A 26,603-nucleotide genomic window follows, 5' to 3' on the forward strand; every position below is an offset into this window, starting at 1 on the left:
CACTAAGCCTACAAAATGTCCAGATGTCCTAAAAGTGCAGCCCACTTAAAGTCAACATTAATGAGCAGGCTTAGGTTGAAGGATTAATGGTCATCAATACCACTGTTAAGAAGAAAGTTCTTAGCCAAATTGAATTTAATAGAGTTTAACTGAGCAGACAAATCACGAATCTAGAAGCCTCCCGAGCCAGAGTAGGTTCAGAGAGTCTTGAACACAGTCATGCGGTGGAAGAAAGATTTATGGACAGGAAAAGGAAGTGATGTACCGAAAAAGAAAGTGAGGTACAGAAGCAGCCAGACTGGTTATAGCTCAGCATTGGCCTTATTTGAACGAGATTTGAGCAGTTGGCCACCTTTGATTGGCCAAAACTCAGTGATCGGCACAAGAGTAGGTTGCAGTCTGTTTGCACATCCTTTTAGGTTATAGTTCACCATGTACAGAGAAATTTTAGACCAAACTTAAAATATGTAAGGAGGCAGCTTTAGACTAAACTTGACTTAACAGCACCAATAGCCCCTACCTTTACTGAGCACCTCTGCACATTCCAATTTTAATTATAGCTCCTTAGAGTTTCTTATAAACAAAGACACTAACAAAAAAAAAATGGCACATTCTTCCTTCTCCTGTCTGAGGACGCCCTACCCTGTAACAAAGTAGTTTCTAATAAATTTGCTTCTTTCACCATACTCTGTGCTTGCCTTGAATTCTTTCCTGCATGAGATCCAAGAACTCTCTCTTGGGATCTGATTCAGGACCCTCTTTTCCAGTAACGCTATCACCGGTAAACCAAAAGTATCTGAGACAGGTCTCAATCTATTTAGAAAGTGTATTTGCCAAGGGTAAGGATGTACCCATGACACAGCCTCAGGAAGTTCTGATGACATGTGCCCAAGGTGGTTAGGGTACAGCTTGGTTGTATACGTGATATGGTTTGGCTGTGTCCCCACCCAAATCTCATCTTGAATTGTAGCTCCCACAATTCCCACATGTGATGGGAGGGACCTGGTGGGAGGTAATTGAATCATGGAGGCAGGTCTTTCCCATGCTGTTCTCATGATAATGAATAAATCTCATGAGATGTGATGGTATCATAAAGGGGAGTTCCCCTGCACAAGCTCTCTCTGGCCTGCCACCATGTAAGACGTCCCTTGCTCTTCCACCATGATTGTGAGGCCTCCCCAGCCGTGTGGAACTGTGAGTCAATCAAACCTCTTTCCTTTATAAACTACTCAGTCTCAGGTATGTCTTTATTAGCAGCATGAGAACAGACTAATACAATACATTTTAGGGAGACATGAGACATCAATCAATGCATGTAAGAGGTACATTGGTTTGGTTTGGAAAGGCAGGACAACTCAAAGTGGGGGCTTCCAGGTCATTGGTAGATTTAAAGATTTTCTGATTGGCAAGTGATTGAAAGAGTTATCATCAATAGAAAGGAATGTCTGGGTTATGATGATAAGGGGTTGTGGAGACCAAAGTTTTATCATGCAGCTGAAGCCTCCAGGTAGCAGGCTTCAGAAAGAATAGATTGTAAATGTTTCTTATCAGACAAGAACCTGTTCTATCACTAATTCCAAAAAAGAGGGAGGTATCATGAGGAATGTCCAGCTCCTCCTTCCCATCATGGCCTGAACTGGTTTTTTAGGTCAACTTTGGAATGGCTTTGCTGAGAGGAGGGGTCCATTCAGATGATTGGGGAGCTTAGAATTTTATTTTTGGTTTATACACCTAAGCCAGGATTGTATCTCCAACTCCCCCATCTCCTCACTCACAGCCCATCACTAAGTCCTTCCAGTTCTGCCTAACTTGCTCCTAAATCTGCATCATTTCTCTCCCTTCCCACTGCTACTTCCCTAATCAGCGTCACCACCAGAGATGTGGTAATGACTTCTTAATAGTCTCCCTGTCTCCTCTCTCACTCTACCCTGCAGCTGGTGCTCTCTTTCCATGCACAAATATCATCGTGTCACACACTCTGCCTCTAATAGCTTTTCATTGCATTTAGGAAGTTGACCAAAAAGGCCAAACTCTGTAAAATATTTTAAGAGGTTTTTTTTCTGAGCCAAATATGAAGACCATGACCTGTGACATAATCAGAAGTTCCTGAGAACATGTGCCTAAGATGATCAGGTTACAGCTTGATTTTTATACATTTTAGGGGGACAGAATTTACAGGGAGAAACATAAATCAGTACACATAAGGTATGCATTGGTTCAGCCTGGAAAGGCAAGATATCTCAAAGCAGGGTCTTCCAGGTCATAGGTGGTTATAAAGATTTCCTGATTAGCAGTTGGTTGAAGGAGTTCAGCTTAAGAAAAGGGGAGTTGTGGAAGACAAGTTTCTTATTATGTAGATGAAGCCTCCAGGTAGCAGACTTCAAGGAGAGTAGGTGGTAAATGTCCCTTATCAGACCTTACAGGTGTCAGACTATTAGTTAAAATCTCTCCTGAATCAGGAAAAGATCGGGAAGGGGAAGGGGATTCTCCACAGAATGTTAATTTTTCCACAGGACACAGCTTTGCAGGGCCATTCCAAAATGTGTCAAAGAAATATATTTTGGGCCGGGCACGGTGGCTCACGCCTGTTATCCCAACACTTTGGGAGGCCAAGGCGGGCAGATCACCTGAAATTGGGAGTCTGAGACCAGCCTGACCAACATGGAGAAACCCTGTCTCTACTAAAACTGCAAAATTAGCCAGGCGTGGTGGTGCATGCCTATAATCCCAGCTACTTGGGAGGCTGAGGCAGGAGAATCGCTTGAACCCGGGAGGCAGAAGTTGCAGTGAGCCGAAATCACACCATAGCACTCGAGCCTGGGCAACAAGAGTGAAACTCCATCCGAAAAAAAAAAAAGAAATATATTTTGGGGTAAAATATTTTTGATTTCCTTCAGGGCCTGTTATCTGTCAGGCGATACCAGAGTTAAGTTGGAATTTGGTGTCATACTGCTACAAAGAGTCTGTTCTGTCAGTCTTGGAATCTCTATTTTAATGTTAGCGTTTGTCAATTGTGCCTGAATTCCAAAGGGAGGAGAGTATAATGAGGTGTCCGAGACCTCCTTCCCATTATGACCTGAACTAGTTTTTCAGATTTCTTTGGGGGTTCCCCTTGGCCAAGAGAGGGGTTCCTTCAGTAGGTTGGAAAGGCTTAGAATTTTATTTTTGGTTTACAAGGATAAGGATCCAACTCCTCAGCAGGACAGGACTTTGATGATCTGGCAGCCCCTACTGACTTACCTCTCCAGCTATACCACTCACTACCAACTAACTCTTTATGCTGCAGCCACTCTGGCCTTCCCTGAGCTCCTCAAACCCACATGATGCTAGCTCAGCTTGAGACTTTGACCCATACTGGTCCTTTGCCTGACACATACTTCCCCCAGCCTTTTATTTTTTGATACCTCCAACTCATCCTTTAAGTCCTCTGGCTCTCTACGTCTGGGTTAGATCCACTTTCCCCATGCTCCAATAGCAATTTGTGCTTTCTAAATCATGAGATTTATCACCTTGCAAACCCCAAATATCTGAGACAGGTCTTAGTTAGTTTAGAAAGTTTATTTTGCCAAGGTTGAGGACGGGCACCACTAACACAGCCTCAGGAGGTCCTGACGACTCGTGCCCAAGGCGGTCAGAGCACAGTTTGGTTTTGTACATTTTAGGGAAACATGAGACATCAATCAACATATGTAAGATGAACAATGGTTCACTCCAGAAAGGCAGGACAACTCAAAGCAAAGTAGGACAACTCAAAGTGGGGAGAGGGCTTCCAGATCATATGTAGATAAGAGACCAATGGTTGCATTCCTTTGAGTTTCTGATTAACCTCTTCCAAAGGAGGCAATCAAATATGCATTTATCTCAGTGAGCAGAGGGATGACTTTGAATAGAATGGGAGGCAGGTTTGTCCTGAGAAGTTCCCACCTTGACTTTTCCCTTTAACTGCGTGATTTTGGGGCCCCAAGATTTACTTTCCTTTCACAACTTACATGGAAATAATTTATTTAGCTTTCTCCTCTCCTAGACTATAAGCTCCATGAGGACAGGTATCATGAGTATCTTGTTCTTCTATGATCTCTAGTACAATGTTCACCATTAATAATAGTTGTTGGATGGATGGATGGATCATGATGGATAAATGGATGGAAGGTAAATGGATGGACAAATGAATGTAGATGGATGGATGGATAGATATTAAATATATGTATATATTTATAGATGAGGTAGATAATGGATAGTCTCAAGCACAAAGCATAGTCTCAAGTACAGGTGCACATATAATCACAAACTTAAACAATTCCAGGCTGGGCACGGTGGCTCATGCGTAGAATCCCAGTGCTTTGGGAGGCTGAGGCAAGAGGATTGCTTGAGGCTAGGAGTTTAAGATCAGCCTGGGCAACATAGTGAAATCCCATCTCTACCAAAGAATTAAAAATTAGATGCGATGGCATGCACCTGTATTCCTAGCTACTGGGGAGACTGAGGCAGGAGGATCACTTGAGCACGGGAGTTCAAGGTTGCAGTGAGCTTTTATCACACCACTATACTCCAGCCTGGGCAACAGAGCAAGATCCTGTCAAAAGAAAAAAAAAAAGAAAAAGAAAGAAAAGAAAAGAAAAGGGGAGGGGAGGGGAGGAGAGAGAAGGGGAAGGGAAAATTCCCAAGCTGAAACTTAAGCCATTATTAAACAAGTGGGGAAACAGAAAAGCCCAGGTCTTCTAAGCCCATGGCCAGAGTACCTTCCATCACATATAGTTTTAAGGAATTTCTGGGTTACCAGGAACCATGAAGAACGATTAGCCCAGCCATCACTGATAAGGAGGAGACATACAGACATCCTGATAACTCACATTCACAGAAAGGTGGCCTAGCTTGGGGAAACATGTACCAGTTTGGGAGGTTAGCAGTTCTGAGTTCTTATCCTGGTCCTACTACTCACGTATGCCTGCCAGCTGTACAGTCAGACTAGAAACTAGCTTCCAGGGCCATTAGGATGCTCAGGGTTGGGGGTGGGAGCCTGCTTCAAACAGGGGCTGGCGTCAAAGCGGGAGACAGGTGCACTCATAAGTCTCATAGGAAAGTCCTCTCCTCCTGTTTCAAGTGCCATACTGGAAGACCTGGCCAGAGCGCCCTCTACTGGGCTCATCCCATCATGCAAGGATGGTGTGAGTGAGAAATAAGGTCTTCCCCACATGTGCTACCCAGAAGCTGCCACTAGATGGTAGTAGAGCTGCACATTCCAAATTATTGTACACTACCTTTTCTGCAAGGAAACACAGGGTCACTTTCTGAGAAAAGCAACCTACAGGGGAATTGGTAACTTGTTTTTCTTTTTTTTTTTTTTTCTTTTTTTTTTTTAACTAAATGTTAGCCTAACTAATCTGGCCTATTTTTACACCAGGTCCAGGCTGGCTGTCTCCAATTCTGCATCTCTTTCCACTATTGCATACCACCACAACTCTCCCCCTAGGGCCTTTGACCCAAAGCAAGAAGTACCTATTTACTAGACTTACTGGAATTTCCATTATCCTCATCTGTAAATTAGTAATTGCAATTGCACTTGCCAGAGTTTTGTGAGGCTTGTATGTTTCACTGTACATAAAAGGCTTAGAGTAAACACACCATAAATGTTGGCTATTTATTATCATTATGGAGGAAGATAAGATGTTCTTTCTGTCAACCTCCCTGCATGCCAAGTGCCCAGAACCAGGCCTAGGGAGTCAGTAAATATCCACTGGGGTGTACGAAAGGAACAAGCTAGCTGCTTTCTCCTGGTTGCTTATCTAAATGTGTTTATGGGCCAGGGTGCTGGCTCACATCTGTAATTCTAACACTTTGGAAGGCCGAAATGGGAGGATCACTTGAGGACAGGAGTTCAAGGCCAGCCTGGGCAGCATAGTAAGATGCTGCCTCAAAAAAAAAAAAAAAAAAAAAAAAAAAGCCAAACATGGTGGCACACGCCTGTAGTCCCAGGTACTCAGAAGGCTGAGGCAGGAGGATCACTTGAGCCTTGAAATATATTTGAGGGTACAGTGAGCTATGATTGTGCCATTGCAGTCCAGCCTGAGTGAGAGAGAAGACTTTGTCTCTAAAAGTAAGAATAATGATGAAACAAACCCAGCAGTTTTATATACCACTTTTTTGTTTTTGTTTCTGTTGGTTGGTTTTGTTTTGTTTTTTAATGAACATAGAAATTGACCCTTCTGATCTTAAAGCTTGAAACTTACATTTGTTTTATCTAAGTTCCTTCCTCAGAAAAGGAACCTCAGACCTCTCAAAAAGTATCAAAGAACTGAAACTCACCAGTCACTGCATCCAGACAATGGGATGTCAAATCCCTTATTCCTCATGATTACCTCCTCACCCCTCCCTAATTCCCGTTTTCCTACACATAGGTACATTTCTTCCCTGCTGCATAGAACCCTAACTTTAGTCTGTCAGGGAGAAGGATTTGAGACTGATCTCCCATCTCCTCGGCTGCAGCACCTGATTAAAGCCTTCTTCTTGGCAACACTTGTTGTTTCAGTCATTGGCTCTCGGTGTGGTGGGCAGCAGGACCTAGACTGAACCCCTGGTGTTTCAGTATCAGTAATCAATCAATAAATGTGTTTGTTTTATTTTTAATTTTATTTTGAGACAGAGTCTCACTCTGTCACCCAGGCTACAGTGCAGTGGCACAATTATGGCCCAGTGCAACATCTGCCTCTCGGGTTCAAGGAATTCGCATGCCTCAGCCTCCTGAGTAGCTGGGATTGCAGGCATGTGCCACCACGCCCAACTAATTTTTGTATTTTTGAATTTTAGGATTTCATCATGTTGGCCAGGCTGGTCTCGAACTCCTGGTGATCCACCTGCCTCGGCCTCCCAAAGTGCTGGGATTACAGGCATGAGCCACCGTGCCTGGCTAAATAAATGTGTTTATAAACAGTGGAGTTCAGCTAGCAAGAATGAAAACCCATTGATTAAACCAGCCTCTGTCCCCAGATCTCCACGGCCCTGCTGCCACCTTGCCTGCCTTCTCAAAGTCCCTGTACCCTGACACTCTGAAGTAAAATATTCACTAGATGGACTCAATGACAGAATATATTGCATGTAAAATATAAACTTTCCTTTCTTCCAGATGTATACTAATTATGCCAACACCAACAATTTTTTAAAGAACCCACTTGTTCCCTACTAATTTGGAGAATTCCCTTTCTCATTTATAATTCCATCTCTTATCCCTCCATTAGGTTCTGCTGATCTTGTCTTGGGTTAACACCATACCGTTTTCATTATAGTCATTTTAGATTACACTTTATTATCTAATGCGCCAAGTTGCCCTTTCCTATCATATTTTATGTAAAGGTACCAGTCCTCTGACTGATTAAACAAGGATCGTGTGCTGTTAAACTATAACTGACTTTCATTGTAGAGCAACCCTGGCTCTCTGAGACCAGGTTACATAAATACCAAAGTTCCAATTTCTCTTTCACATCAGGCTTAAATGATAATCCCAGCCCCTGGATTTATCGAGAGCTCAAAAGATCCTTGGATAAGACAAGTGCCAGTCCTGGTGAGTTTGCAGTCTGCTTCACCGAACTCCAGCAGAAGTTTTTTGACAACCGTCCCAGAAAACTAAAGGATTTGATCCTCTTGATAAAGCACTGGCATCAACAGGTAATTTTCCAACTGTCTATATATGGTTATCATTCATTTCCTTTTTATAGAGATAACTGACATCCAGTAAAGTGCAACAATCTTAGGTATACAACTCAATGCATGTTTTGCAATCTTACCAGCAACACCCAAATCAACATAGGGAACACTTCCTGCACCACAGAAGGTGCCTCAAGCCAACTGTCTCCCCAGTAATCCTCCCAAACAAACCCCTATTCTAACATCTGTCACCACCACAGATTAGTTTTGCTTGATTTTAAACAATAGAAGTGGGATCATATAGTACATACTTTATGTCTGCCTCCTTTTGCTCAACAGTACGTCTGAGAGACTCATTTATGTGGTTGCAGGATCTTGCTCTGTTACCCAGGCTGGAGTGCAGTGGTGTGATATTGGCTCACTGCAACCTCTGTCTCCTGGGCTCAAGCAATCCTCCCATCTCAGCCTCCCACGTAGCTGGAACTACAGGAGTGTACCACCACACCTGGCTAATTTTTGTGTTTTTTGTAGAGATGAGGTTTTGCCTTGTTACCCAGGCTGGTCTTGAACTCCTGGGCTCAAGCTATCTACCCACCTTGGCCTCCCAAAGTGCTGGGATTACAGACATGAGCCACAGCACCCAGCCATAGCAGCACTTTTTTTCACATTTTGCCATATTCCATTTTATGAATGTAACACACATTTATCCATTCTGCTGCTTTGGGTCATTTTCAAATTGGGGCAATTTTCAAATAGATGATTGGGTCATTTTCAAATTGGGCAATTATGAATTAGGTTACTATGGATATTTTCCTACATGTCTTTTTATGAATGTAAGCATTCCTTTCTCTTGGGCAAATAGGTAGCAGCAGAATTTCTGGGCTATCCAGTACACATATATGAATGTTGTGTACATATATGTGTGTAAATATATAAAATATATATGTGGTTTACTTGTTTTTTTGTTTAACCATAGCAAATCTTGCCAAATCATTTCCAAAATCTTACCAAATTATACTCCCATCAGCAAGATGTAAGTTTCAGGAATATTATCAAACCCAACTGGGGATCTGCCCACCCAGCACAGCAAAACCAAACACAGACTTTGGGATTACCGTGAGAGAGTGAGGCATTTATTGCAGGGAGCCACGCAGGGAGAATCGGGCAGCTCATGTTTAAGAGCCAAACTCTCCGATGGCTTACAGGTAAGTGTTTTAAAGGTGAGGGGACAGAGGTTACAGGCAAAGCCATAAATCAACACATGGAGACTGTAGATTGGTTTGACCTAAAAAGGTGGGACGTCTCCAAGCAGGAGGGAGGAGATGGATGGATGGCTCAGGTCACAGGATTCAAAGACTTTCCGATTTGTGATGGGTGAAATGGGCGAAGCTTTATCTAAAAATTTCAGATCAGCAGAAAGGAACGTTAGCTCTGGCTCGTAGGTGTGACCTCCTCCAAGAACCTCAGGAAGAAATTTAGAATAAAGAATGAGGTCAGGGTTCAATCCTCAGTTTCCCCTTATCTGAGGTCTACCTGCCAGTCGATTTGCTTGGTGGGGGCCTGAGTTTCTGAAAATCAACTCAGGGACAGGGACATACTTTAAGATGTTATCTTTAGTTTCTATAGGGAACAAAACATCTTCTGACTCTAGCTTCCTTGGCTACTGTTGTAAGTGACTATTACCTTCCTTTTTTGTTGTTTTAATTTTATTGGTTTTTTTTTTTTTTTTCACTGCTCCTGTAGACCCTGAACTACTATATTTTTGCTTATCAAGTTGCTCATTGACTTTTAAAGGCTAGTAGGGTGCCTGGAATTTCCCTCGAAAGAACTCCAGATTGTCCTTTATTTTTATGCTTGTGGGATGGGAGCAGTGGGTGGCCTGCAGCCCCCTAAGAGAGGTCCCTGCTGCATCCCAGTTGTTCCACATCTTTGTCAAGACTTGGTATTGTCAATCTGCTGAATTGTAGGTATTCTGGCAAAGGAGAATGACTTCCTGTAGACCTCTGGTTTCTTGATTTCAGATCCCTGACATGGTAAGAACTGGATCCCCAAATGAGCTGCTACCCTTTTCTTCTCCCACAGTGTGAGAAAAAAATGAAGGATTTACCCTTGCTGTCTCCGTATGCCCTGGAGTTGCTTACAGTGTATGCCTGGGAACAGGGGTGCAGAAGAGACAACTTTGACATTGCTGAAGGCGTCAGAACCATTCTGGAGCTGATCAAATGCCATGAGCAGCTGTGTGTCTATTGGATGGTCAACTACAGCTTTGAAGATGAGACCATCAGGAATATCCTGCTGCCCCAGCTCCAATCAGCGAGGTGCCGAGCTTCTCATGCCCTATCCCTGTACCTCATCATCCACATGCCAGGCATACCTCTTTGGAATGAGATCTCAGTCTTGCCCTATCAAGCCAGTGCTGGACCAGAAGAATGGCAGCCACCATGGGTGGGAAGGCAGAGGGGTCTGTCTGAAAGAGGGGAAGTCCAGTCAGTGCTTTTCAAGTTCCAAGCCGTAGTCACATTTTGTCCCCTAAACAAACACTGGAGAGACACTTCTGTTATAGAAGGCAGGAGCTAAGAGAGAAAGGGCAGCGGGGGGACAGGAAGAGGAGACCACTTTGTTATTTTATTAATAGAATGTCTCTGTAAAGCAGCAAACATAGGGCCAGAGGGGCTTGATGTTGTAGACAAAATTCCTCAGCAGCTTGGAGGAGCCGCAGGAATCCAAATTCAAGTTGCCAGATTCCCACTCCAGGCCTCTTTCCCCAAAACAGATTTTGCCTCCCACAAGCAGCTCAACTGACGTTTTTTTTAATCTAATGGAATACACAGGCCAGTAATCTTGGATCCAACCGACCCAACCAATAATGTGAGTGGAGATAAAAGATGCTGGCAATGGCTGAAAAAAGAAGCTCAAACCTGGCTGACTTCTCCCAACCTGGATAATGAGTTACCTGCACCATCTTGGAATGTTCTGGTAAGAGGGTTTTCCAAATGCAGGGTGTTTCAGGCTGCAGGAAGGTCTTCCTGACACCTAGGCTAAGCCTTATCTGAGAGTACTCTGTATTCGTTTCCTGTGCTGCTGTTACAAAGTTCCACAAAACAGATGGCTTAAAGCCACAGAAATTTATTCTCTCACCATTCTGGCTATTACAAGTTCAAAATCAGGGTGTTGGCAGAGCCATGCTCTCTGCAGGCCCTAGGAAAGAATTCTTCCAGGCTTCCTGCAGCTTCTGGTGGTTGCCAGCAGTCCTTGGCTTGTGGCTGCATCACTCCAGCCGCTGCCCCTGTGGTCATATGGCCTTCTCCCTACGTGTCTTCTTATCATCTTCCCTCTGTGCATGTCTGTCTTATCGTATCCTCTTCTTCTAAGAACAACAGTCATACTGAATTAGGGCCCACCATAATGACCTAATCTTCATGAGATCCCATTTGAAAAGACACTATTTCCAGGTAATGCACATTCATTGATACTATAGGTTGGAACCCCAGCATCTTTTAGGGGGACACAGTTCAACCCATCGCACACCATCAAGGCAATGACTATGAAGTGCAAAATGGAACAAAGAGAAAGCGGGATACCCACAGATGTGAGATCTCAATTAATTTTTGCAAGAGAGAAAGCTGGTGAGCAGGTGGAGACATGAAACAGAGCATTGCTCAGAGAAGGGGGTGGCAGTCAGGACTGTGGATGCCAGGACAGGTTCTGAGCTCCATTCAGGCAGGTGCCGGGGGCAAAAGCGGGAAGTGGGGCCAAAACAAGAGAACCAATTAAGGCACCAGCAGTGAAACAGGTGCACTGGCCTTCCCCCTCCCATCCCCAAAAGGAGAAGTAAATCTATCAACACAAACTCCCCTGCATGCTCAGTGCTTATTAGAGAAAAGCCATCAAGAAGAACCTTCCCAGATTAGACCACTGAGCCCTCTCGGCTTTTCTGGGAACCACACTGGGGACAACTGTATTAATTGAGGCCAGTGGGGCCAACCAAATTCCACACTTCACAGACAGATTTATTTGTATCCAAGTTATGGGAGGCAGAATCTACATCCCATTTGCCCAGAAATGTGAAGGCTAACTGAGCAACAATCTGGCATGTCAATGAAGATGTAAATTAGTTTAGCAAACTTCACAGAGGGTGGGGAGTCTATGAATGAGGAACTTCCCTAACTGGACTCAGAAGGATCAGGACACTCTGAGCAGTCACCCCTGTGCCCACCCTAACCCCTACTTTCACTGGACCCCTGGTCTTTGCTCCCTGACCCCAATTTTCCTGGCTTCTTCAGACAGATTTTTTCAAAAAGTTATCCCCCCAACCTGACAACTTATTCTGAAGCTTTGAAACATTTAAAAAGTTAGAAAAATGGTTCAGTAAACTCCTGTGAGCCCCTCACATAGATGCACCCATGTGCAACATTTGCTATGTTACAGTTTGTGTGTGCACACGTTATTATTGTTGTTGTTGTTATCGTTGTTTTTAATCTTTTTTTTTTTTTTAAGAGATGGGGCTACATCTCGCTACATTGGCCAGGCTGGTCTCAAACTCCTGGGCTCAAGTGATCCTCCCACCCTGGCCTCCCAAAGTTATGGGATTACAAGCGTGAGCCACCTCGCCTGGCCCATTGTTATAGTTGTTGTTTATACTGAGCCCTTTGAGAGTAGACTGCCAGATATCTCCTTACCCTTAAACACTTTCACAGGGATCTCTGAAAACAAGAATATTCTCTTCAATAACGTCTATGCCATGATCAAATTCAGGAGATTAGGAGTCATATGTTATTGTCCCAATACAGCCATTGGGATGATTTTGACAATCATGCCAAGAATGTCCTTCATAGGACATTCTTTTCCAACCCAGAAGCACATGTGGCATTTAGTTCCAAACATCTCCTAAACTATCTTTTGATATTCACTGTGGCTGTTTTTATTCTGCTATCCCATCAACTTCTATTTTGAGAACTGTGAGACCATCCCTGTCTCTACAGTTTTTGAAGACAATTAGGCCCAGGAACCACTGCATAAGGAGGTCCAAACGTTGGAGGGCTCATGTACACATACACATGCACACATGTACATGCATACACACACATGCACTCACACACATGCACATACATGCACCCACATGCACTCATACGCATGCACACACATGCACTCACACCACGCACACATATGCACTCACACACCACAAATATTCTGTCCTGTGGAAGGAGCAGTGTTGGCAATGAATTTACCTTCAATAGGCATCATCCTCAGCAACTATGAGGCCAACTTACAACATCTAAGAACAACCAAGGTTGACCTTCAACTTTCAAGCTGAATGCCCTTCCCCACCTCCAGGTGAGCTAGCCCATCTTGTCTGTGTTGCCAGCAAAAGTACAACATTTGTATAGAACACTGAATTAGTTGCCTCTTACTGCTGTTTTTAAAAAATGCCCTAAACTTAGTGGCTTAAAACACATGAATTTGAGCCAGGCATAGTGGCTCACACCTGTAATCCCAACACTTTGGGAGGCTGAGGGGGGAGGATCGCTTGAGAACAGGAGTTTGAGACCAGCCTGAGCAACATAACAATACCCCGTCTCTACAAAAATAAATAAATAAATTAGCCAGGTACAGTGGTGTACACCTGTAGTTCCAGCTAGTTGGGAGGCTGAGGCAGGAGGATCACTTGAGCAAGGGAGATCAAGGTTGCAGTGAGCCATGATTGTGCCACTGCATTCAGCCTGGGTGACAGAGCAAGACCCTCTCTCAAAATTACTTTTGTACCAACCAAAAAAAAAAAAAACATATATATGTTTCCTCACCTTTTCAAGCTCCTTGAGGCTGTCCAAATTTCTTGGCCTATGGCCCCTTACTCCTTCTTCAAAGCCAACAGCATAGCATTTTCCAGCCCCTCTCTCTACTTCCAACATCACATCACCTCCTCCAACCCTAACCCTCCTGCCTCTGTCTTATAAGTACTCTTGTCCTTACAAGCACAGTGGCTCATGCCTGTAATCACAGCACTTTGGGAGGCTGAGGTGGGAGGATTGCTTGAGACCGGAAATTTGAGACCAGCCTGCGGAACCTAGTGAGACTCCCATCTCTTAAAAAATAAAAAAAAAAAAAAAAGCTAGGCGTGATGGCACAAACCTGTGGTCCCAGCTACTCAGGAGACTAAGGCTGGAGAATCCCTTGAGCCCAGGAATTGGAGACTGCAGTGAGCTATAATGGCACCCCTGCCCTCCAGTTTGGGTGACAGAGCGAGACACTGTTTCTGAAAAAACATGGGTTAGAATCATGGGTTGGAAGGCTACCTATTGGGTTCTATGCTCACTACCTAGGTGATGGGATCACTCATACACCAAGCCTCAGCAACATGCAATTTACCCATGTAAAAACCCATGCATGTATCTCCTAGAACCTAAAGTAAAAGTGGAGAAAAAAATTTATTAATTAATTCAATTAAAAATTAAAATTAAGAGGGAAAAGACCCTTGTGATGACATCAGGCCAATCCAGGTAATGCAGAATAATCCTCTCATCTCTAGAGCCTTAACCATGTGTGCTTCAGAGGGAGCACAGCTGTGCCAAAACCTGGACTTTGAACTGTTGGCCTCCAGAACTGGAAGAGAAGAAACTTCTGTTGTTTTAAGACATCTAGTTGTGGTCACTTGTTATGGCAGCCCTTGGAAACCAACACACCCGCACATGGCGTGTTTAACACAGGCTGATACAACCTTAAGAAAGGAATGGATGTGGTCATCAGCAATCTCCAATACCTACAGCAAATGGGAAAACAGGGAAGGACCAGAGGTGTAGTTAAAGCAAAAAGCCATAGGTCATTAGGAGGTGATGCTCAAACTGGGCAAGGAAAAAGGAGTTTGGAGTTAGGAACACGACAGATCTGTCTGGACAAGGATCCAGATCTCTCCTGGGGGAAGGAGGGGCAACTAGGACTGTTTTTGTTTCTGTGGGGGGTTTGCGTGCCACCCCAAACTCTCAGGTGTCTTCTTGGGATGTATTCATGCAAGGACAAAAGATGGAAAAGATGCCAGGCCACGAGCTGGAGGGCAGTTGGGAGAGAAAGGGTAGGGGGCCCAGTATAGGCAGGAAAGGAAGCCTCGGATGGACTTACAGGGGCCACTCACACTTGGGGTCTTCCTTCCTTCCCCAGCCAGCACCACTCTTCACGACCCCAGGCCATCTTCTGGATAAGTTCATCAAAGAGTTTCTTCAGCCCAACAAATTCTTCCTAGAGCAGATCGATAGTGCTGTTGACATCATCTGTACATTCCTTAAAGAAAATTGCTTCCGACAATCAACTGCCAAGATCCAGATTGTCCAGGTGAGCACTGGCCTTTCTCATGTCTTGTTGGAATGATGGAACATTGGGCATTCCTGGAAGGGAGCTAAGTGTGCATTGTAGCTCTCCAGGATCCATATACCTTCAGAAACGAGGAAGGGAAGCGGGAGTTAAGGGAACTAGGACACTAGTTTTCAGTGGGGGCTGTGGATAGACTGCCTAGGTCGTTAACAACACAACTTGGATTCTGTATTGTTTTTCTTGGAGCTGCTGGCCATCCTTGGGGCTCTTGGGCGTGGAGACACATCACTCCCGTCTCTGCCTCTGTCATCACACCTTTTCTTCTGTGTCAACCTCCTTCTCTTCTTTTCTAAGAACACTTGTCATTGGATTTAGGACGCAGCCTGATCCAGAATGATCTCATCTCCAGATCCTTAACTCAGTTACATCTGCAAAGACCCTTTTTCCAGATAAGGGCACATCCACAGGCCCCCAGAGGATGTATTTTTACAGGTCCACCATTGAACCCACTGCAGATTCTAAGGAGCTTAGAATCTCCTTCTCCTTTGAGTGACTGGAGCCCAACTTGCCCCATCAGCTGAGCTAGAGATTCAGAGGCTTCGGTCATCCTTGTCTGTGGCTCAAAGGCCATGGGGCTGACATGTTTCTCTCTGTTTACTGGTCACAAGACCAGATAAACGTGTTCCCATGGTCACAAGAAGGGAGAGAGGAAAATGTTATTATGTCTGCGTAAACGTCTTTGGTGATGCCAGAACAAATCTGTACATCTAGAGAGAGGCACCAATAGCCCCAGGGCAATGAGTGAACTGTCTCATTGAAGGTCACTGGAGTGAAAACAGGACTGAGTTTCTGATCAGTGTTAGAATTGTCAAAGCATGTGCTTTCTCCTCTCCTTCCTGAGACCCCATTCACATGATATAGTCAGTGAAAAAGAAAAGGTATATGACACATTAAAGAAGAAAAAAGAGCCATGGGCAGATAAGACATTGCTTTCCATCTTCCCGGAGTTGGTTGAAGGTTTCTCTGCTAAGGCCAGAGGAAGGTGACACCTAGAGATTATGAGGAGGGGGCTATAGTCTGAGAGGAGCTGCTGAAGCCCAACTCTTAAAGACAAAGGTGGGCTGCATGAATGAAGGGGACTGGAACAGGGATGAATTGGGGATCTGCATACAGGAAATAGAACACAACCTTTCCTCACCTCCTTAACCCATATAATCAGGCATTTAACACCCATGGATAAAATAAAACATTTTTCTCTACAGAAACTAAATGGAGGAGAAGGAGCAGGAAGGGAAGGGAGAAGCCTTAATGGCAGAGACATAAATAGCCCACAAAGCCTAAAATGCCTACTATCTGGCCCTTTGCAGAAAGTTTACGAACCCGGTGCTCCCCAGACCTGCAGGAGAAAACACACATCAAAGAACAGATGAGCACTTTCACCATAATGGTTGCATTCCACTCGATTTGTTTGGTTACAGGAATCCAAATAAAGCTAAATATGTCTTTAGGCAAAATCTTTAGGAAATTGACCTGAGAAGCAGGTAACTTGTAACTAGCCCATCAGTTGTTTGTGTATGAAAGGCAGGAAAATAATTGCCTTTGGAACTGTATGATTTAATAACTGCATTATCTACTAGTTTGTAAAACAAAACTCTTTGCTTTGGACTCAGCCCTCACTGGACCCTAACGCAGAACTTGGCCTTGGAAACCACATCAGTTAGCCCAACTGGTGCCAGCCCATGGGGGCAGGGGACTCCTCGGTCTAGGAAATTCTGGATCTCAACCTTCCTTTCTTCCTTAGGGAGGATCAACCGCCAAAGGCACCGCTCTGAAGACTGGCTCTGATGCCAACCTCGTCGTGTTCCATAACTCGCTGAAAAGCTACACCTCCCAAAAAAACGAGCGGTACAGAATCATCAAGGAAATCCATGAACAGCTGGAAACCTTTTGGAGGGAGAAGAAGGAGGAGCTTGAGGTCAGCTTTGAGCCTCCCATGTGGAAGGCTCCCAGGGTGCTGAGTTTCTCTCTGAAATCCAAAGTCCTCAACGAAAGTGTCAGCTTTGATGTGCTTCCTGCCTTTAACGCTCTGGGTAAGGCTCCCCAGACCTTAGCTTCTGGAGGAAGAAGATTCTGGATCCTGGAAGTTATAGTGGACAGAGGGTGGAAGGAGAGCCACGGGACTCAATGATGGGCTGTGAAAGCATGTGCTACTCATGGGTTCCTGGCCCCAGCAAGTGGCATTAATCGTGGCAGTAATACTTTACACTTGTATACGATTTTGGTCCCACTTCTTATTTCCAAGCATGGTGGTGTGTGCCTGTAATCCCAGCTACTCGGGGAGGCTGAGGCAGGAGAATTGCTTGAACCCGGGAGACGGAGGTGGCAGTGCGAGATTGCACCACCGCACTCCAGCCTGGGTAACAGAGTGAGGCTCTGTCTGAAAACAAACAAACAAACACACAAACAAAACCAGTAGTTGGGCTGGGCATAGAGGCTCACACCTCTAATCCCAGTACCTTGAGAGGCCAAGACAGGAAGACTGCTTGACCCAGGAGTTTGAGACCAGCCTGGGCAACATAGTGAGACTTTGTCCCAAAAATAAATAAATAAATAAATAAATAAACAAACAAAATTAGCCAGGCATGGTGGTACACGGCACACGCCTATAGTCCCAGATGCCCAGGAGGCTGAGGTGGCAGGATTGCTTGAGCCCAGGAGAGCGAGGCTGCAGTGAGCTGTGATCATGCCACTGCATTCCAATCTGGGCAACAGAGCAAAACACTGTCTCAAAAAAAGCAAAAAAACAAAAACAAACAAAAAACAAGAAGCAGTGCACCAGATTTAGCCCCAGGGGCCATAGTTCACAAACTCCAGATCAGTGTTGTCCCAAAGATCTTTCTGTGATCATGAAAATGTTCTATGTCTGGGTTCTACAACTACTGAGAGCTTGACATGTGGCTACAGCAACTGAGGAACTAAATTTTTAATTTTCATTCCCTTTAATGAATGTGAGTGCAAATGGCCACATTGGCTGGTGGCTGCTCTGTTAGTGTAAGTCTAGATGATACTTTAATAATACCACCGGCACCCATGTAGACCACATAATTTTTTACATAGCTCATTATTCTGGAGATGCTCCCTATATCTTAGACATCAGTCTTTCAAATACACTAACACTATTCAAAGTAATTTCCCAGAATTAAATCGTATTTGTCAAAAATGTTTTGCAATCTGTTATTTACTGTGCATATTAAAGCAGGATGTCAATCTCTCCCTCATGGCAGGTCAGCTGAGCTCTGGCTCCACACCCAGCCCTGAGGTTTATGCAGGGCTCCTTGATCTGTACAAATCCTCAGACTTCCCGGGAGGAGAGTTTTCTACCTGTTTCACGGTGCTGCAGCAAAACTTCATTCGCTCCCGGCCCACCAAACTGAAGGACTTAATTCGCCTGGTGAAGCACTGGTACAAAGAGGTAAGGACGGTCCTTGTTCTGACCATGGGGTTATTATTTTTACCAGTAAGCCATGAACATTGAGCCCTGTTGCCCACAATCTCCCATGCTGAGGGCTGAGCCACTTTGGAGAATCTTCCCACTGGGTATCTTTATGACCTTCCCATCACTAACCCTATTCATTTGGGTCAGGCGTTGACGGCTTCTGGCCACCAAAGCTGCTACGTGTGATTTACTTTGCCCTCGCACTAGCCAAAGAATTCTGCAGGAATCCAAGTGACCTTGCCTACAGAGGGTGGGTGGAAGCTGGGATTTACACGCCCACACGTTGCCAGTGGGGCTTTTCTGCTTCCCGGCGCACACACTGTCTCTCAGAAGGCAGGCTGAAGCTGTAGGTGGAACCAGGGCTGCATTTTCTATATTGGTCAGTCTTCCCGCACTTGCACACAAGGTAGCTTCTGAATATTCTCGTGACAGTAAACATCAAGCACATACCACCTCTTCCTGAGATGCCTCCTCTCTGTGACCAGCTCCCTGAAACGTGAAACCAAGACCAAACTCTGTGGTTTTCATCCCGGAAAATCAGAGAGCTGGCATGGCATGTCAGAAGACTCGGGGCTGTGACATGACCTTGAGTGAGTCACTCCACTTCCCGCAGCCTCAAAGTCTTCATCTAAAATGCAGGTCATGCTGCCTGGGTTGTGGCGAAGATTAGGAATGATGTGGGTGAATGCCTGGGCCCATAGTTGGCATGCAGTGGGTTTCTAGTCAACCGTAGCTGTATTATTGTCCTAGGAAGGCATATATGGTCAAAGGCACAACAAAGAAACTCAGGTGTGCTGCCTACCAGCTACCAGGTGGACTCCTGTAAGGCTATGAAGTTTAGATATCCAAGCTGCAGAGTGTGAGCACACCAGCATGACATCGTGACTCAGTTGCCCTGCTGTGGTCCCTGTGCGGCTCTCACTGAGCTCCTAGGCTAACCAGTTCATCTGATGTTCCCACTCTTCCCTAGTGTAAAAGGAAACTGAAGCCAAAGGGGTCTTTGCCCCCAAAGTATGCCTTGGAGCTGCTCACCGTCTATGCCTGGGAGCAGGGGAGTGGAGCGCCAGATTTTGACACTGCAGAAGGTTTCCGGACAGTCCTGGAGCTGGTCACACAATATCGGCAGCTCTGCATCTTCTGGAAGGTCAATTACAACTTTGAAGATGAGACCGTGAGGAAGTTCCTACTGAGCCAGTTGCAGAAAACCAGGTGCCCTCACCCTAGCCCCATCCTTTTCTTAACCTGACTCCCTTGAACACTGTCTCAGCGACCTGGATTTTCCTCTGCTGGGGTCACGATTCATTCCTTGTGTGAGAGGGGGAAAGTGCTAGCCAACAGAACTTCTCACAGTCTCTGGGGATAAAACCTAAGGAGGCAGGAGAAAATGCTGTTCAGAAAAAAATACAGAAGGAAGGTTCAAGATATCAGGTCCCTGAGTTGCTTTCATCTAAGAGGTGTTAGAGTTGGAAGTGTGTCCCTGAGAAGTAATGCTGTCATTCACAGGCCAATTTATCCTGCAGGGTTTTTACTGGATTAGGGTTTATCTCCTCTTTCAGACCTTCAAGAATAGTAAGAAACCGTATCCATCTGCTTAGGGCCACCAGCAAGGGACAAAAACAATGGAAACCAGTGGAAAGGAAAGAGAAAATAAAGGAGCACTGAAAAAGAATAGAGAAGTAAGAGAGAAGGAGACCCCCGGTGGGTTGCCTACCCTGGGTTCTTGGCAACATTATATTTGATTAAATTATGTATCATATTTTAGCTGACATAGCAAGGAGGAGAAATTTAGATTATGCCTTCATTATGTCTTCATAAGTATAGCAATTAACAGCTTTCAAAACACTTTTGGCAAATACAATGTAATTCTAGGAAGTTACTTTGGTTTTGGTTTTGGTTTTTGAAGACAGAGCCTCACTCTGTCACCCAGGCTGGAGTGCAGTGGCACAATCTCGGCTCACTGCAACCTCTGCCTCCCAGGTTCAAGCTGATTCTCCTGCCTCAGCCTTCCAAGTAGCTGTGACCACAGGTGCCCGCCACCATGCCCAGCTAATTTTTGTATTTTTAGTAGAGATGGGGTTTCTCCATGTTGGCCAGGATGTTCTCGAACTCCTGGTGCTCAAGTGATTCTCCCACTTCAGCTTCCCAAAGTGCTGGGATTACAGGCATGAGCCACTGCACGCGGCCTCTAGGAAGTTACGTTGAACCCTATTAGTAAATTTGAGTTGCTGACATCTAAGCTATAAGAATGCATTGCCTTATTGCTGAAAGTATTATAGGATGGACCCCAAATTCTGAAGTCACTGGTTTTTGGAATCTCCTAATGCCTTCTAACCTCTTATTCAGGCCTGTGATCTTGGACCCAGCCGAACCCACTGGCGACGTGGGTGGAGGGGACCGTTGGTGTTGGCATCTTCTGGCAAAAGAAGCAAAGGAATGGTCATACTCTCTCTGCTTCAAGGATGAGACTGGAAACCCAATATCACCCTGGAAAGTGCCGGTAAAAGTCATCTAAAGGAGGCGTTGTCTGGAAATAGCCCTGTAACAGGCTTGAATCAAAGAACTTTGCCTACTGTAGCAACTTGAAATTAACTCAGCCACAAATAACAGAAAACCCAGCTCACAGGGGCTTAAACAACTGGTCAGCACCCTAAGCCCCCACTACAAGTGATCCTCAGGCAGGTAACCCCGGATTCATGCACTGTAGGGTGCTGAGCAGCATCCCTAATCTCTACCCAGTAGATACCACTAGCCTTCCTCTCCAGCGACAACCAAAATCTTCAGACATTGTCAAACGTTCCCCTGGGTTCACAGATCTTTCTGCCTTTGGCTTTTGGCTCCACCCTCTTTAGCTGTTGATTTGAGTACTCATGGCCCTGAAAGCGGCCACTGTACCTCCAGATGGCAAGTTCGCTTTCCAGGAAGCAAGAAGGAAAAGATACCCAAGGGTCAAGAACACAGTGATTTTATTAGAAGCTTTATCCAGCAAACTATCTTCCATTTCATTGCTCAGAAATGTCACGTGGTTACCTATAATTTGAAGGTGGCTACAAAGATGACTGTGGACGTGGGTTGCACTGGCCACCCAAGGATGTCTGCCACACCTCTCAAAAGCCCTCCCTACCTACCAAGATATACCTGGTATATTCCGCCAGGATATCCTTCCTCCAGGTATTTTCTTTAAAGCAGGATTTCTCAACTTTGATACTTCCTCACATTTAGTGCTACTCTTTGTTTGAAGGCTGTCCTGTGCATTGTAGGATGTTGGCAGCATCTCTGGCCTCTACCCACTAGACACTACCCAGTTGTGACAATTGAAAGTGTCTTGAGACTTTATCATTTGTCTTCTGCCCTAGGTGAGAACCCTTGCAGTAGAGGAACCCTACACCCCAACCCTGAGTGGAATGTAGGGAAGAGGTGGCCAAGCCAACCATAGAGTTAGCTCTAATTATTAAGATCTGCATTATAAATAAGTACCAAAAAATTGTCTCTGGCAATAGTTACCTTCCCAGATACAGGTGCCCCCTTTTTTCCCCCTAACTCTTTTAAGCAATGGTTGTAACTGTTAGGAGACATTGCTCTCCCACGTATATGTTTTTCTTTTTAGACAATGCAGACGCTAGGAAGTTGTAGAGCTAGGATCCATCCTATTGTCAATGAGATGTTCTCATCCAGAAGCCATAGAATCCTGAATAACAACTCTAGAAGAAACTTCTAGAGGTCATCTGGCAATCACTTTCAGAGACTCGGCTCACCATGAGAAAGAGTCACTCATATCCATTCTTCTTTTGATGGTCCCTACTCCTCCTTCCCTTGCTTCTTGGACTCCTTGAAATCAATCAAGACTGCAAGCCCTTTCATAAAGTCTTGCCTTGCTGAACTCCCTCTCTGCAGGCTGCCTGCCTTTAAAAATAGTTGCTGTCATCCATTTTGTGTGCATCATATTTCTGTCAACTTGTATTTTTTCTTGCATTTTTCCAATTAGCTCCTCCTTTTTCCTTCTAGTCTAAAAAAGGAATCCTTTGTGTCTTCAAAGCAAAGCCCTTTACTTGCCCCTTGGTTCTCATAACTCTGTGATCTTACTCTCGGAGCTTCCAACTCATCCACGTCCTGTCTGTTTCCTCTGTATACAAAACCCTTCCTGCCCCTGCTGACACAGAGGTCTTCTATGCCAGCAGCCAGTCAACCCTTTCATTAGACCTTCAAGCTCTCCAAAGGCTCAGATTATAACTGTTGCCATATATATATGAGGCTGTTGTCTTTTCCTTCTGAGCCTGCCTTTCTCCCCCAACCCAGGAGTATCCTCTAGCCAAATCAAAAGACTTTTTCTTTGGGCTTTAGCCTTAAAGATACTTGAAGGTCTAAGTGCTTTAACCTCACATACACTCACTTAAAGTTTTATCACTGCTGCATATACCAGTTGTGATATAATAAAGAATGTGTCTGGCTTTTGTGCCTAGTTCCTAGCACACAGCTTCAAAAACTCTACTGTTTCCTGATAGGAGTGTCTTTTGTACTCATAACAAGACCTTTTCACCCATCCCTTGGTTTATGCTAACAAGGTTACCCATGGTGGACCCTTAGTTTCAAGGGAGGAGTTGACCAAGCCAGAAAGACCAAGCATGTGATTAGAGCATTAGAATTTTCAGTCCCATCCCATCCCCGATCTCCAAGGAGGTGATGGGGCTGGAAACTGAGTTCAATTTTAACATGGCCAATGATTTAAGCAATGATGTCTATGTAAAGAAACCCCAATAAAAACTCTGGACAGTGAGGCTTGGGGAGCTTCCTGGTTGGTGAACATTCCAATGTACTAGGAAGGTAGAGCATCCTGATTCCACAGGGACGAAGGCTCCTGAGCTCTGGACTCTTCCAGTGCTTGCTACCATACATATCGCTTTATCTGGCTCTTCATTTGTATTCTTTCTAATAAAATGGTGATTGTAAGTAGAGCATTTTTCTGAGTTCTGTGAGTCATTCTGTAAATTATCAAAACTGAAGGAAAATCATGGAAACTCCCAAGTTTGTAACCAAGTCGGACAGAGGTGTAGGTAGCCTGGGGACCCCATGTATGGCTGGAGTCTGAAAGAAGGGTGGACTTGGTGACGACCTTGCTCTTTAAATTGTGGAATCTACACAAATTCCAGATAATCAGTGCCAGACTTGACTTAAATTGCAGGACAGTCAGCTGGTGTCACAGATTAGGTGTTGGAATGCACCACTACTCTTGTCCAGGACGCAGGCAAAAGAAGTATATATGAAGATGTCGAAAAATGGAGGAATACAGGAAACAAGCATGAGAAGAAAAAGCAAGAATAATTTTAGAAAGTTTTTTAAATAATAAAAAACACTTAATGAAAGAATGACCACTTTAATTACACATCTACTCAATCTACAACTATTACCGGGGCCTTCTGGATACCCAAACTTGCACTAGATACATAGGAAGGAAACAAGGAAGAGGAAACTGTAAGACGCTGCCCCCATCCTCATGGGGCTTGGCTGGAGGAACTGGAACACATAGCCCTAAATCCCTTAAAGAAAAATGAAGGGCCGGGCTTGGTGGCTCATACCGGTAATCCCAGCACTTTGGGAGGCCGAGGCAGGCAGATCACTTGAGATCAGGAGTTCGAGACCAGCCTGGCCTACATGATGAAACTCCACCTCTACTAAAACTACAAAAAATTAGCTGGGCTTGGTGGCGGGTGCCTGTAATCCCAGCTACCCAGGAGGCTGAGGCAGGAGAATTACTTGAGCCTGGGAGGCGGAGGTTGCAGTGAGCCAAGATTTCACCACTATACTCCAGCCTGGGCAACAAAACGAGACTCCATCTCAAAAAAAAAAAAAAATTAAACAAAAGAAAAATGAAGGGCAGTTTACAACACGTGCCAAGTGAGATGTATATGATGAGAAAGACCATAAAGAACAAGGTGAGCTGCTCAAAGCCACACAAAGACAGAACGGGACCATTTCAGTCTTTCTCATCAATGTCTTCTCAGCACTCAGGAGACATTTAAATTCATTAAGAGCAAAGAGAATAAAAAGTTCACAGTAATCGAGAAACATGAAGTCATGGGTCACTACTGGAAGTAGCTAGGGCACCAACCCTTTCTCAGAAAATTGGCAACAAATGGCCCTGAATAGGCAATAATTAAACCCAGCCTTTCTTATACAAATTGTATTTCAGTATTAAAAGAGCAGCCATAACTGATGAGGAAATTTTATTCTTTTTTTATGGAAGAATTCCATTTAATACATGTTTAAAAGATGACAAATTAGAAACATCATCATTTTGTAGCCGTAATAGGTTTCTTGCCCAATGCACACAGCAAGTCAATTGACTGAGACACCAGGTTGCAACAGACAAAGAGGTTTAGTTGTAGGGCTGCCAAATGCAGAGATAGGGGGAAACCTCAAATCTGCCTCCCTGAAGAGTTGGGGGCTAGGATTTTTAAGGGTTTGGGAGTGGGCCAAAGTGTGGAGATCGTTGATTGGTTGAAGAGTGCAGCGTGAAGTCACGGGACAGGGAGAGGAAGAAACTGTGTTCTCATAGTACTGCTGACTCAGTGCCTCTGTTGGGGTCTTCAAACTGGTTGCCATCAGCTGTTCTGTTGGAACTCAGGATCAGAAGAACATCTTAAGCAATTCTTAAACAGAAGCCTTATGATTTTGGCAGGGTCTAGCTGTGTCACCCAGGCTGGAGTGCAGCAGTGTGATCTTGGCTCACTGCAACCTCCATCTCCAGGCTCAAGTAATCCTCCTACCTCAGCCTTCTGAGTGCTGGGACTACAGGCACATACCACCACACCCAGCTAATTTTTGTATTTTTTTGTAGAGACTGGATTTCACCATGTTACTCAGGCTGGTCTTGAACGCCTGAGCTCAGATGATCTGCCTGCATCGGCTTCCCAAAGTGCTAGGATTACAGGTGTGAGTCACCACGCCTGGCCAAAAGCCTTATGATTCTAATGTCAGAGATCCCATAGGAACAATGGGGATGTAAATGGTCAGTATCTAGTGCTTCTGACGTTCAGTTACAAGGAAGCGGACCAAAGCGCAGCATGGTTAATGCTTAATTACATAATATTTCTGTCCAGAATTCACTTTAACCCTATGAGGATGGCTTTAATTTTGCAACCTACGATGAAATAAATGATTTAGGCAGAGATTATCAATGGATGAAACCATTAGATGAAATGATGGGGAAGGCTATAATGGGGTGGGGAGATGTCACCTCCCAAATCCACAGGGTTTATTTTTATTTTTTTATTTTTTATGTTGAGACAGGGTCTCACTCTGTTACCCAGGCTGGAGTACAGTAGCACAATCACAGCTCATGGCAGCCTCAATCGCCCAGACTCAAATGATCCTCCCACCTCAGCCTCATGTGTAGCTGGGGCCATAGGTGCACACCAGAACACCTAGCTAATTTTTAAAATTTGTTTGTAGAGATGGGGTTTCACCATGTTGCCAGACTGGTCTCAAATTCCTGATCTCAAGCAATCCTCTCACCTCAGCCTCCCAAAGTGCTGGGATTACAGACATGAGCCACCGTTCCTGGTACCAAATCCACAGTTTAATCTCAGTGTTAGCAGGAGGAACAGCCAAACATGGTGGCCTCCAGGCATGAGACAGTACAGAGCACACAGCACAATCCATTAAGTGTTCTTGCCAAATCGATTTTTTTAATTTGGGAGCAACATTGGCTACAAGAAACAAAAGCCATTGAGTTAGCAAATTCCAGAGAAAATGTATAGGCCAGACAGACTCCAAAGAAAGAGAACAACAAAATATGGAGAAACCAGGACAGAAATGTGGAAGGGTTCTCCTAACCACAAAAGGGAAACAAGCCAAGAACCTAACAAGAATCCAGTTAAGCAGAGTTCAAAGTCAAGACCCCAGACCTATAGTTCCACCCCAGTTACCCTAGCAACCAGGTCCCCACTTACATCAAAGGAAGGAAGCAATGACTAGATGCAGGACTACTCATGGCAAGTGGCCAATGGCCAAAGGGGCAGTTTAGGAAGAATTTGAGCGACCGACCACAAATAAGGTCACCAGTGGGGAGAGGTTGTGGATAAAAGGAGCCTGCATGCTGGAGGGCTTTGGCTGCTCTGACCTGAGGCTCCTCCAGCTGAACTTAGTCAGATCGCAGTAGGTAAGATGCTAT

The 26,603-nt window shown here is 44.7% G+C and overlaps 1 protein-coding gene across 1 annotated transcript in view; it reads left to right on the plus strand.

The window, feature by feature from the left end:
- Positions 1-23,388, plus strand: part of OAS2 (2'-5'-oligoadenylate synthetase 2) — a 33,227-nt gene extending 9,839 nt beyond the window's left edge. Inside the window, exons 3-10 of the mRNA XM_015431579.4 lie at positions 7,481-7,659; positions 9,721-9,956; positions 10,470-10,614; positions 14,791-14,961; positions 16,742-17,030; positions 18,225-18,412; positions 19,407-19,645; positions 20,780-23,388. Of these exons, the coding sequence (XP_015287065.3) occupies positions 7,481-7,659; positions 9,721-9,956; positions 10,470-10,614; positions 14,791-14,961; positions 16,742-17,030; positions 18,225-18,412; positions 19,407-19,645; positions 20,780-20,948 (1,616 nt within the window). The 3' untranslated portion in view covers positions 20,949-23,388. The remainder of the gene's footprint in view (positions 1-7,480; positions 7,660-9,720; positions 9,957-10,469; positions 10,615-14,790; positions 14,962-16,741; positions 17,031-18,224; positions 18,413-19,406; positions 19,646-20,779) is intronic.
- Positions 23,389-26,603: the final 3,215 nt, after the last annotated feature.

This window comes from Macaca fascicularis, chromosome 11 (genome assembly GCF_037993035.2).
Source record: "Macaca fascicularis isolate 582-1 chromosome 11, T2T-MFA8v1.1".
NCBI lineage: Eukaryota > Metazoa > Chordata > Mammalia > Primates > Cercopithecidae > Macaca > Macaca fascicularis.